This window comes from Meles meles, chromosome 12 (genome assembly GCF_922984935.1).
Source record: "Meles meles chromosome 12, mMelMel3.1 paternal haplotype, whole genome shotgun sequence".
NCBI lineage: Eukaryota > Metazoa > Chordata > Mammalia > Carnivora > Mustelidae > Meles > Meles meles.
In genome coordinates, this window is record NC_060077.1 from 48,006,911 (window position 1) to 48,020,373 (window position 13,463).

The window sequence follows — 13,463 nt, forward strand, 5'->3', positions numbered from 1 at the left end:
GGCCGGCACTCACTCTTTTAGGGCTGTGTCAATATTACTCAGTCCTCTCAGTACAGCCCACATTATTATTACATGTGCTTACAGATGAGAAAACGAAGCACTCGTCTAGAAGATGGCAGACCTGCACCTCAAAGCTACATCAAAATGAAGTCTTGGCCCAGGTTCGTATCACTCTACGTAACAATGCTCTGTGTTTGCACAGCACATTGTCACTCCCCAGCTACCTTCACATACATTATCTCATATATTCTGCTTTTATCTCAAAACGCTGAGTGTAGTTCTAGAATCTTCTGACTTTGCAATATATTCTTCCTTGATCTTTGTCTGCCTGCCCCACATTATGCCCACTACACACTCTAGGCTTGAAGACTTACATGGGACCATGTCCCTACCCGAACTGGGAAAGAAGCATCTTCCTAAGCAGCAATGGGAAAGGAAACCCCATTGTATAAGCATGGGTTTTGACTCAAAACTCTAAATAAAAACAGGGACAAACATTCCAATTAACCATCAGTAGCATTTACACATCATCTTCCATGAGAGAGGGCAGACTTTGTGATGGGGATGGAAGGTCTGATTGCTAAGTGGTTTCCTACTTTATTTCGAATGGGTTCTGTTAAGGACTAGTAAATGCTTTATTAAGAAGGTATGGATAATCAATGATCTGGCTCCTGGCACATCATCATTATATATAATCCTACAATTGAATATACATGTCATCAGCATTTAGTCTTTTTTTTTTAAGATTTTATTTTTTTATTAGACACACAGATCACAAGTAGGCAGAGAGGCAGGCAGAGAGAGAGGGGGAAGCGGGCCCCCTGCCAAGCAGAAAGCCCGATTTGGGCTTGATCCCAGGACCCTTAACCCCAGAGGCTTAACCCACTGAGCCACCCATGCGCCCCAGCATTTAGTCTTAAATATTAGATACACCAACACTGTCAGAACTCACTTGAGTCATAGTATTTCTGACCAACTGGACAAAGCCAAACAGTGAGCAGTCTTTCCTTGTTCCCCTGAAATTCCAATCCCCTACCACACATCTCTTGGGAAAGCCTCATTCCCATCTATCACAGCCCTTCTAACTGAGGCTCCGGGAAAAGGCTGTTTTCTCTAAAGCTAGTCCCTGTCCCCCTTCTATCTCCCACTGAAGCCTATTCTCCCAACTTCCCTCATTCTTAAGCATCTCCAAATTTCTGCATATGGTGTGTTCTTTTCTAGTTTCAAGCATGCCCAAGTCCTTGTTTCCCCAGAAAAGAAGTTATTTTCACTAGGTCTGGCTATCCCCCTGACCACCACCAGTCACAAGCTCCTTCCTGTGTCTTGTGTATTCTTGGATACTTATGATCCATCTTCCACCCCCTCCCACCCTGCCCTTCTACTAAAGGCTAGCGATGTCCTTGGTCTAGTCTTTTCTCAATCTGAATCTTTCTGATTTCTTGGTGGTTTTGTTTTATTCCTTTAAACTCTTCCTGAGACTTCCCCACACGGAACTTTAAGGGCTCCCCTCGGCTATCACTTCTCTCTCCTGCACATTATTGATCTCGCATTTAAGTGTCTCCCAAGCAAAGTCCTAGCCCTTTGCTCGGCTCCACTCAAACCCTCTCACTCCCTCAGTGGGCTCAGCTACTTCTTCAAGCTCCTGATGCCAACTCTACTGCTCTAGGTGAAGCCCAAACAGACACATGAAGCCCTGAGTTCTCCCCTGCATTTCACCTGTTTCCAATGCACAACAGCTCCACTTAGATGTTTTCTCACCATACACATCTCAAACATATTTCACCAGCTTTCCTCACCAACGATGCTCTTTCATAACCCCCCTCCCCCATTTCTGTCTGTGATGCCATGGATTTCTCGTGTCCTGAGCTACAAACTTTGGAGCTGTTTTGTGATCTTCCCTAGACCCAGACAACTGTCACACACCCCGCACTGCTTTAACAGATCTGAGTCTTTTTTTCTAATTCCTTAACCACATCACACAACACTTATATGATAGATTAAGTAATTACAATTTATTTTGCTTCAGACAATCAGTCATCAGTCAAGTTGATCTTTCACCTTTATTGCCATCACTCACTACCTTGATTCGCCTCCCTTCTAGATGCTTGGAACTCATTTCCAATGTGATTTGCCTTTAGTCGTTCTCATTGAGAAGTTCACAGTGGTCTCTGGGGCCTGGCTTTTAGGGCTCCCTAATCTGTCTTTTCTAGGCTCAATTTCCCCTCACACCTCTACACTCTCCTCTTCCTCTGGTCAAATGTATTTCCTCACAGTTCCCCTCCTGCACATCCCACCTCAGGGCCCCTGCCATTCGACCTGGAAGGCCATCCCTCCATCTTCCCTTCTCCCAGGCAAGATGGGCTTATAGGGGCCCGTTTGGTCTGTCCACTGCATCAGTCTACACACAGCTTCCCTTTTCCCAGCTCCTGAAGTCATGCCACCCTGTCAGCAATGTCCTCTAATAGTCTCACCCTTGTCACTCTTAGCTCCTCCTCTGGATCATAAGATGCCTTTGGCAAGCACTACACATACACTGTATACTACATACATATACTACACATATACTAATGTACTTCTTCTACCCCAGGCTCCAAAGGTTTCTGTAATCAAGGTTGACTGGTAGAATCATGTTCAGAAAGGCCAAAGAGAGACCATGCACTTTGATGTAAGGCACTCTTCATACCACCCAGAGGGAGACGGCTGGCTCGGTCAGTAGCACATGCAATTCTTGTTCAAGTATCACCTGAGTTCAAGTCTGACATTGAATGCAGAGATTAATTTAAAAAAATAAATAAAAGTTTTCCATTTAGGGGCATCTGGCTGGCTCTGTCCATGGAGCATGTGACTCTAAATCTCAGGGTTGTGGGTTTGAGCCCCATGTTAGGTGTAGAGATTGCTTAAAAATAAATTCTTAAAAAACGATACCACCTAAACTCTAAGAATCTAGTGTACCTTAAAATCCCATGGAATTAACAGCTGTTTTAGGCAGCCAGTAAATCATGACACAGTGTCAGGGAAGGGACCGGGGGAGGCAAGCAAGGCACCTAGGATGCAACCGGTAAGGAGGCATGGGTTATTCTTGGATGCTAACCCCACACTGCATGGCCCTGAGCGAGGGGTGCCCTCATCCCAGCCCTTGCACATGAAAGCTGAGACTCTATCAATCAGAAAACCAAACCAATTCAAGAGACACATCCTAGGCAAGCTATAGAAAAATCTTTCCCAGGGCCATCAGGAGAACAGACTAAGTAAGACTTGGCTTGCTGGTCTACCACTGACTCAGGACAAAATGGCGGCAACAACTATGGCATTAGCTTAAAGGCAAAAAGCAGTCTTATGGAGGCAGCTTTGAATTGGGGAGTAAACACTGATTCTAAGGATCCTAGAGGGCCAGAGCTGCTATCTGGGAATGCCTCTCCTCTTCCGGCTCATCCTCAACATAAACTCACACTGGCCTCAACCGCTTCTTCCCAATGGTTGCTGACAACACCAGCCAGCTTGAAGTTAACAAGGGTGAGACAAGGCACTATTCGATCAAGAAAAAATTCTCACACAAGAACTTAAGTCTGCTAGAAAAACCCATTAGCATACCGCACCTTCCTTATATATGTAAACATTTCATTGCTTTCCTCTTAAATCCACTCACTTTTTCTTATACCAATGGCTCACAAGTGGGAAGGGATTCCAAGATTTTATGAAGATGAAGTTAGATTTCACACACCCAAATTTATCAAACTGAAGGGAGGAATATAAAAAGTTGCTAAATATTCTGTTATTTTTAGCTTTTTAGAATGTTTCTTAAATTCACAGATTTAAAAAAAATAATAACAGTGGTAACAATATAAAGTGACTCAGGGGCACTTTTTTCCCACACTGAGCTTTCTCAGATTCAAAGAAGATACTAACTAAGATAAGGACCGATGCCTTGGAAGTGATGGAAGTTCATGTGACAACTCCCAGGAAAATACCAGAGAATGGATCCATCTGGAGTAAGGAAGAAGGTACCCTTCTGAATGACCTCTCTTTCTGAGTATCTTTGAGTTTTTCCACGGAATCCAAATTCTCCTCTGGGGCCAATGGAACATCCTTCTGAGTCACTTTCTGAATATGCTGGCACTCAGTAGAGTCACAGTGACATCATGGGGAAATGTATTGCTAAGTACAATTATGTTGTATTTCAAATGTCAGCACATTTTGATGTGTAGGTGGCCCAAGGAAGGGGTAAATATTCTGCCACTGAGGATAACAGAGCTTATTTTCAAACAGAAAAGAAAAAGGAGAAGGAGGGGAGGGAGAAAAAGAGAGAGCGTGCTTGATATACTGGAGCTGGAAAAGACCTTAGTGGCTCATCTAATCCAATCTTCAACATTTAAGGAGGATTAGCATCAAACCACAGCAGCCAATTAAAAAATCTTTCCACTTTTGAATCAACTACAGAGATGGAAATTATAAACCGCCCTCCGAGTTTAAGAGGAAAAGAAAAAATAAAATAAATAAAAAGGAGGCTCATGAAAGTAGTGGCCAAACAGGAAAAGCCATACACATAGGAAAAATATCCTCCCTAGTTCTAAAAGACAAGATTTAAGCCCTATTCTTTGAGTACTTTGTAGCTTTGAGGGATCGTTCACATGCCATAAAATTCACCCATTGTAAATGTAAAATTCAATGATTTTTAATGAACACATTAAAGAAATTAATTTAAATGATGGTGCAACCATCACCACAATCCAGTTTTACAACATTTCCATTACCTAAAAAAAAACTTCCTTGAGCCTATTTTAGTCAATCTCTGCTCCAAGAAACCATCACTATGCTCTCTACATTTGCCTTTTTTGGAAATTTCACAGAAATGGTATCATACTATATGTATTCTTTTGCAACCCATTTCTTTCACTGGCCATAACGTTCTTGAGATTCATCCATGGCATACGAATGTATTAACAGCCCATTCCTCTTTATCACCAAATAGTATCCCATTGCATGTACACAGCAAACCCTCTGCACACGTTCCCCAGTTGATGGACGCTAAGATTGTGTCCAGTTTGGGGCTACTATGAACAAGACTACTCTGAGTGTTCGTGTTAAAGTCTCTTTGTTCTCAGTTCTCTTGGGTAGATTTCTAGGGACAGAACTGCTGAGTTGTAGAGTCGGTTTATGTTTAACATTGTAAGAAACTAGCAAGATGGTTTTCTAAAATGGCTATACCATTTTACATCCTGATCAGTAATTTGTGAGGGTCCCAGTTTCCCCACAATCTTATCAGCACTGGATGTCATCTATATTTTTTTATTATAGCCATCCGAGTGAGTGTGTCGTGGTATCTCGTCATGGTTTTTTAATCTGCATTTTTATGATGACTAATGACATCGAGTTCCTTTTCATGGACTTGACGAACCGATCAAATATCTTCTTTGGTGAAATGTCTACTCACATCTTTTTTCCTTTTTTTTTTTTTAACTTAAGCTTTTTTTAAGATTCTAATTAGGTACTGTAGAGTGTAATGTTAGTTTCAGGTATACAATATAGTGACTCAGCACTTCCGTACATCACCTGGTGCTTATCACAACATGTTCACTCCTTAATCCCCATCACCTAGTTCACCCAATGCCCCCTCACCTCACTCCAAGTAACCATCAGTTTGTTCTCTATAGGTAAGAGGTAAGAGTCTGTTTCTTGGTTTGCCTTTCTCTCTATTTTCCCATTTGTGTTCTTAAATTTCACGTATGTGTGAAATCATAAAGATTTCATAGATAATAATAATCATAGATAAATCATATTGTATCTGTCTTCCTCTTCACCATCATACTCTCCAGTTCCAACCATGTTGTTGCAAGTGGCAAGATATCATTTTTTATGCCCGAGTAATATCCCATTATATATATATATATATATAGAGAGAGAGAGAGAGAGAGAGAGAGAGAGAGTCACCTCTTTTAACCATTTTTTTGTTTTTTATTTTTTAAAAAAGATGTATTTATTTGAGAGAGAGAGAAAGAGAGTGTACAGGGAAGACAGGCAGTGGGAGAAAGGAAATGAGTCTTAAGCAGACTCCAAGATGAGCGGGGAGCCCGATGAGGGGCTCAGTCTCATGACCCTGAGATCACAACCTGAGCCGAAACCAAGAATTGGACGTCTAACCAAATGTGCCACTCAGGTGCCCCTGATCATTTTTAATTGGGTTTTATGTAGTCTCATTAAAGTATAAGAATTCTTTAGACATTCCAGAAACAAGTCCTTAATCAGATATATAATTTATAAATCTTTTCGCCTAGGCTATGTCTTTTCATTTTCTTAACAGTGTCTTTTGACCATTAATTTGATTGTAAAATATTTTAATTTAAAAGAAGTCTAATTTATCAATTACTCTGTGGCTTATGCTTTTGGTGTCATATCTAAGAACTCTTGGCTTAAACCAAGGTCAGTTAGATTTCTTCCTGTGTTTTCTTCTAAGAGTTTTCTAGTTTTAGTGCCTACATTTAGGTTCACGATCCATGACTGAGTTGATGATGTGAGATAAGGGTCTAAGTACTTTTTTTTGGCATATAGATATTTGATTGTTCCAGCACCATTGGTTGTAAAGAAAATCCTTTCCCTGTTCAAATTGCCTTGGCACCTACATTGAAAGTCAACAGACCGTAAATGCCTCTCCTTATGCCAATACCATAATGTCTGGATGATTCTAGCTTTACAGTGAGTTTTCCACCCCAACTTTTTCCTTTCCAAAACTGTTTGGCTACTGCATCTCCAAATACACTTTAGGATCAGTTTGTGAATTCATAAAAAATTGACTGCTAGGATTTTGACAGGAATTACATTGAATCTATTGATCAACTTAGAAAGAATTTCCATCTTACCAACATTGGGTCTCTCCATTTATTGAGATCTTCTTATATTTCTCTTAGAGAGATTTTACAGTTTTCAGCCTTGAACTTCTTTGTTAAGTCCCTACGTATTACTTGTAATGCTATTATGAATGGACTTGTTTTCCTAATTTCATTTTTATGAACATGACTGTTCATTACTAATACATAAAACTACAATTGATTTTTGTACATTGATTTGTATCCTGAGACCTTGATAAATTTTTTATTAGTTCAATTAATGTTTTTCTATATTTCTTAGGATTTTCTACATATAGGAGAATGTCATCTGTGAATATAATTTAATTTCTTTCTTTCTAACCTGGATGCCCCCCCCTTTTTTTGGTCTTATTGCACTGCTTAATAGAAGTGGTGAGCACAAACATTCTTGTGTTGTTCCCAATCTTAGAGGGAAAGTCTTTCACCATTTGCTGTAATGTTCACTATAGGTTTTCCACATATGCCTTTTATCAGGTTAAGAAGATTCCCTTCTATTACTAGTGTGTTCAACGTTTTTATCATGAACGGATGTAGGATTTTATTAAGTGATTTTTCTGCATCTATTGAAGTGGCTGCATTTTTTAATCTTTATTCTATAAATATTTAATCTTTATTCTATAAATATAATATATTAATTTTCATTTGTTGAACCAACTTTGTATTCCTGATAAGTATCACTTGATCATGGTATAAAATTCTTTTTATATGTTGCCATATTTGGTTTGTTACTATTTTGCTCAAGATCTGTGTTTGTGAAGAATATTGGTCTATAGTTTTCTTATTATTTTCTTTTGTCTGGCTTTAGTATCCAGGTAACTCACCTTATAGAATAAATTGGGTGATATTCTCTTTCCTCTGCTTTCTAAAAGAATTTGTAAAGAAAAAATATTTCATTTAAAAATATCTGATAGAATTCATCAGTAAAGCCTATTGGGTCTAAGCTTTTCTTTGTGGAAAGATTTTTAATTACCACTTAGATTTATTTACTTGTTAGAGGAGTTTATTTGGATTTTCTATTTATTCTTGAGTCAATTTTCCTAGTTTGTACCTTTCTGGGAATTTGCCCATTTCTCTAAATTGTCTGATTTGCTGGCATAATATGAATGAAGAAAGTTACTCATAATAAATAATCCTTTTAGTTTCTATGGAATCAGTACTGAATGTCCCTCATTTCATTTCTAATTGTAATAAATTGTATCTTCTTTCTCATTTACCTAGTCATTCTGGCTACAGACTTGTCAATTTTGTTGCTGTTTTCAGGGAACTAACACTGATTTTCCTTGTTTTTCTGTTTTGTATTTCATTGATTTCTACTTTTTAATTTTTTTAACATTTTATTTATTTATTTGACAGAGAGAGAGAGATCACAAATAGGCAGAAAGGCAGGCAGAGAGGGGGGAAAGCAGGCTCCCTGCTGAGCAGAGAGCCCGATGCAGGGCTCGATCCCAGGACCCTGAGATCGTGACCTGAGCCGAAGGCAGAGGCTTAACCCACTGAGCCACACAGGTGTCCCTAATTTCTACTCTAAACTTTAACATATCCTTCCTACTGCTTGCCGTGGGTTTAATTTGCTCTTTCTCTAGTTTCTTAAGGTAGAAGCTCAGATTACAATTTGAGACTTTTCTTTTTTCTGATAGGGGTGTTTATAGCTATGAATTTCCCTCTGAGTACTACTTTATAATTGTAGCCCATAAATTTTGACATATTATGTGGTTTTATTTTCATTTGGTTCAAAATACTTTTATTTTCCCTTGAGACGTTGTCTTTGCCCCATGAGCTATTTAGAGGTATGTTATTTAATTTCCAAATGAATGGGGTATTTTCCTAGATTTTTATTCTGTTGTAAATTTCTGATATAATTCTACTGTGGCCAAAGAACATAGTCTACATGATTTCAATCTTTTTAAATTTACTGAGGCTTGTTCTGTGACCCAGCATAACATGTATCCTGAAGAAAGTCTCACGTGTGTTTGAGAAGAATGTGTTCTCTGCAGTCAGTGGGTAGAGTAGCCTATGTTCGTTATGACAAGCTGGTTGATAGTATTGTTCAAGTCATCTGTAGCTTCTATATCCCTGTTCTTCTACCAACTTTGAGAGTGCAGGACTGGCATCTCTATTATTGTTGAATAATTTATTTCTCCTTTCTGTCTTGTCACTTTTTGCTTCACATATGTGGGGTGCTGTTGTTAGGTGCATACATTTATAACTGTCATTTCTTTCTAGTGTACCAATGCATTTATCATTAGTAAATGTCTTTGTTTTTCCCTAGTAATATTTCTTGTCATAAAGTCTATTTTGTCTGATTTTAATATAGTCACTCCAGCTAGCTTGCTAATAAGCTACTGTTTGCATGGTTGTGTTTTTCTATCCTTTTATTTTAATCCTATTTATGTCTTTGAATCTAAGGTATGTCCTTTGCAGACAGCATACAGGTGCATCTTGCTTTTTTACCAAGTCTGACAATCTTTGCTTTTTGAGTGGGATATTTAGACTGTTCACATTTAATATAACTGCTGATGCAGCAGCTAGCAATAAATTTCTTAGTCTTTACCTGGGAATGTCTTTATTTCTCATTCATATTTAAAGGACAGTTTTGCTGTATGTAGAATTCCTGGTTGACAGATTTTTCTTTCAGCATGCTGGATACGTTATCCTATTGCCTCCGAGTTTCCATAGTTTTTGATAAGTCATCCACTGATCATATTTTTTTTCTACATCAGTTTTCTCTTCCTCTCGAACTCCCATAACACATATGTTGATATGCTTGATGTTGTCTCACAGGTCTCTGAACCTCTGTTAGTAATTCTTCAATTATTAAAAAATCTTTGCTCTTTAGATTGAGTAATTTATTTTGCTCCACCTTCCAGTTCACATATTTTTCCTTCTGCCATTTAAATCTGTTATTGAGGGTGCCTGGGTGGCTCAGCTGGTTAAGCAACTTCCTTCAGCTCAGGTCATGATCCCAGAGTCCCAGGATCGAGTCCCGTATCAGGCTCCCAGCTCCGCAGGGAGTCTGCTTCTCCCTCTGACCTTCTCCCATCTCATGTTCTCTGTCTCTCTCAAATAAATAAATGAAATCTTTAAAAATACGTATATTTAAAAATAAATAAATCTGTTATTGAGTACCTCCAGGGAGTTTTTCATTTCATTTCACTTCAGTTATTGTATTTCTCAACTCCAGAATTTCTACTTGGGTCTCTCTCTCTCTCTCTCTTTTTTTTTAAAAGATATTATTTATTTATCTGACAGAGAGAGATCACAAGTAGGCAGAGAGGCAGGCAGAGAGAGAGAAGGAAGCAGGCTCCCCGCCGAGCAGAGAGCCTGATGTGGAGCTCGATCCCAGGACCCTGGGATCATGACCTGAGCCGAAGGCAGAGGCTTTAACCCACTGAGCCACCCAGGCGCCCTCTCTCTTTTTTAAAAATCATCTCTAGCTCTTTATTGAGAGCCGGTATTCATTGAATCTTTCTTTTAATTCTTCAAACATAGTTTTCTTTAGATCTCTAAGTGTAAATATCTGCTTTGCAGTCTTTTTCTGCTAAGTCCTACATCAGAGGACACTTAGACATAGTTCCTATTAACTGCTTTTTTCCTGTGTATGGATCATGCTTTCTTGTTTCTTTGAATGCCCCTAACTCTTTTGTTTTTGAATATTGGACATTTTAGATAATACAGGATAGCAACTTGGATTCTGACTTTTCTCAGTGCATCGTCATTGGTATGATTATTTTGCCTGTTTAGTAATTTCCCTGGACTAAGTCTATGAAATTAGTCTCCCATATAAGGTAGAGTTGCTAATGTTCTTTACTCAGTTTTTTTTTCCTTCTTTTTATTTTTAAGCCTTTTCTGGCTTTCTAGAAGTCATCCCCATGTCTGCACAGCTTAGTGTTCTAGCAAAGACTAGTCGCAGGTTTTGTTCAAACACTTTCAGCCAGAAAGGCTTCTTCTCTCTGCTTCTGACTGTGTGTGGGCTGGGGAGCACACTCAAACTTCAGGCTGAAGTTTTTCATGTCTGCCCCAGCTTTTGCTGGCTCTCTCCCATCTCCTGCGTGTGCATGCAGGCTCTGCTGGCCAGGGACATGTGGGTGTTTTGGGCACACTCCATCTCTGCTGCTCGTGCACGCAGACTACGGTCAATCTGGGACACATGGAGAGTTATCAAACCCCTTCTGGCTGTCTCACCTCCCCCATGTACCTATTTAGCCCTCAGCTAGACCACTGGTCCATTGCTTGCCCCCAAGAGGACTGGAAACTCAAGATGGTGGAGTTACAGGCTCTTCTTACTGAGTTACCACTGACAATGGCGGCTTTAACAAAAAGTACGCCAATCAGAGTATTCTGGAAGCAGCAGCAAGGCTGCTGGTTTTCACAGCCTGCCCCATCTGGTTGAAATATCACACTGACAGAGCTGGGGAGGAGCGAATGGGAGCGACCTGAGAGAAGACGCCACAGGCTCATGTTGTTCCTACCCAAAGTTTTGCAGTTTTCATGAACAAATGCTTGCTTTCTCAGTTTGTTGTATGCCTTTTGTCAATTTTTTAGAGAGCTGAAATGGATATTTTTGACAATCTTTTTCCAGCTGTCCAGTTACTTTTGGGGAGGAGGATTTGTCAACCTCCTCATTCCGTCATGCTGGAAATCAGTCTCTCAACCACTCTTTACATTGTACTGTAATTAGAATTATTACTGCAGCTAAAAAGCATATCTATGGAGGTAAAAATATTACTGTGAAATGTTGTTTTCGAAGAAAAATGTTTGGTTTTGTTTTCTGAGGAAAAAAAACCCAACCAACAAACATAGAGATGACTAAAGGTATGACCTTAAATGATTATTTCATTAGGTTAAATTAAGAAGTCTCCTTTCTCAGGACACCCGGATGGCTCAGTCAGTTAAGCATCTGCCTTTGGCTCAGGTCATGATCCCCTGGTCCTGAGGTGGAGTCCTGCATCGGGCTCCCTGCTCAGCAGGGAGCCTGCTTCTCTCTCTCCCTCTGCCTGCTGCTCCCCCCGCTCGTGTGTTCTCTCTCTCTCACACAAATAAATAAATTAAATTTAAAAAAAAAGAAGAAATCTCATTTCTCAGAAGCAACACGTAGGGCTTTGCAACTCGACTCCTTCATAGACACAAGAGAAATGAAATGCTACGCTAGAAAAAAGTTAGTCCCAAAAGCATTTCAGTCACGATTGAGCATCCCACAGGTGCTTTTTCTGCTCCTTATTTTCCCACCTCTCTATCTTATGTCTCAGCCATAATCATCAGATATGCAGCGGGCATTCTTATAATAGTCTGTTGTCCAAAGGCTTCATCAAAGTCCTCCTACCTGGCCATTTGTCTGTTTTCCTTTCTCTACCACCCCTGACAGACTGAGACCTATCAGGCAAACCACATGGGCTACGTATCCAGGCATCCAGTCTCATAAGAATTGGAGAAGCCTTAGAGATTTCTGGGGGGGAACCTCTCATGTTCAGATGGGAGAAATTACGGCTCAGGGAAGATAAGGGGATTATCCCTTCCAGGTGTGCAATAAAGATTATGCTGATATAATAGGCAGAGGACCTCGGAAATTGTCATCAGAATGACTGAAGGTTCAGACTCAGGGCCCATGACGAAGATCACACGTGATGTCACACATGCTCCAAGAACACTGGACATCAAGGCTCCTGAGATCAATCCCCCCGCCCCTTCCCTCTTTCTTACCTTAGCAAAGAAAATCCAGGCTGCACACTGCCCTGGGGCCATAAGGCTTTTCAGCTTCACTGTGCTGAGCATGAGAAAGAATCCTAACAATGCACTGGAAGGAGAAAATATTCTTTTGTTAGTAAGACTCGTCTTCCTGTGGCCATCAGCTATTTCCTCTTATATTTTACCAGTCAGTTTCTAATTACTACCGAACCTGTATTTCATCTGGGTTTTCTAGTGATCTCTGCATTTAAAAACCCAGGAAGCTCTAATTTTTTAAGGAGCTATGATAAGAGAGTTCCACTGGGTAGTGGGCAGTGGGGGAGGGAGGGAGAAAGTACAGAAACTTGGGAAGTCTCTGACTAAATCATGAAAGAAAAAAAGCGTGGCGGACGATAACTCCTGCTCCCTTCCATATTATTTCTAGAGCATAGAGCTTGCCAAGGTAGAGCTTCAACTTTTTTCAAGCAAAACAAACTGCCAGAAAAAGACTTCCAAAGCAAAACTCACCATACGGGGACAGAGGGTCTGGACCGACTCCTGGCTTCAAGGTAAGAATCTGAAGGGGAGGGCTGGCTCCAGGAGCAAATGTCCCCCAAACCAGGCTAAGCTACGCAGATGTAATCCTTTGGGATTGATGCCTAAGCCCATGTGTGTGACCTGAGAGACCATGCCCCATGGGGAGTTCTAGAGATCGCAGCAGCAAGGCATTGGCACAGCAGTGGACCAGGAAGTAGTGGCCTGTGCTGGAACCACTTCTGAGTGCATCACTGTGTGGTCAAGGACAAGGGCACTCTAACAGAATGGTCACTCTTCCTTGCATTTGGAGGCTGGGCAACTGGGGAAGAGAGTGCAACAGAGAGATGCCACGATAGAGGGTGACTTCCTGTAAATATATGCATGTGGGGGGCTTAAGTGTGACTT

The 13,463-nt window shown here is 40.3% G+C and overlaps 1 protein-coding gene across 1 annotated transcript in view; it reads right to left on the reverse strand.

Moving 5' to 3' along the window:
• Window positions 1-13,463, reverse strand: part of TMEM241 (transmembrane protein 241) — a 110,239-nt gene that overhangs the window by 28,726 nt on the left and 68,050 nt on the right. Inside the window, exon 13 of the mRNA XM_046026079.1 lies at window positions 12,558-12,651. Coding sequence (XP_045882035.1) covers window positions 12,558-12,651 — 94 coding nt within the window. The remainder of the gene's footprint in view (window positions 1-12,557; window positions 12,652-13,463) is intronic.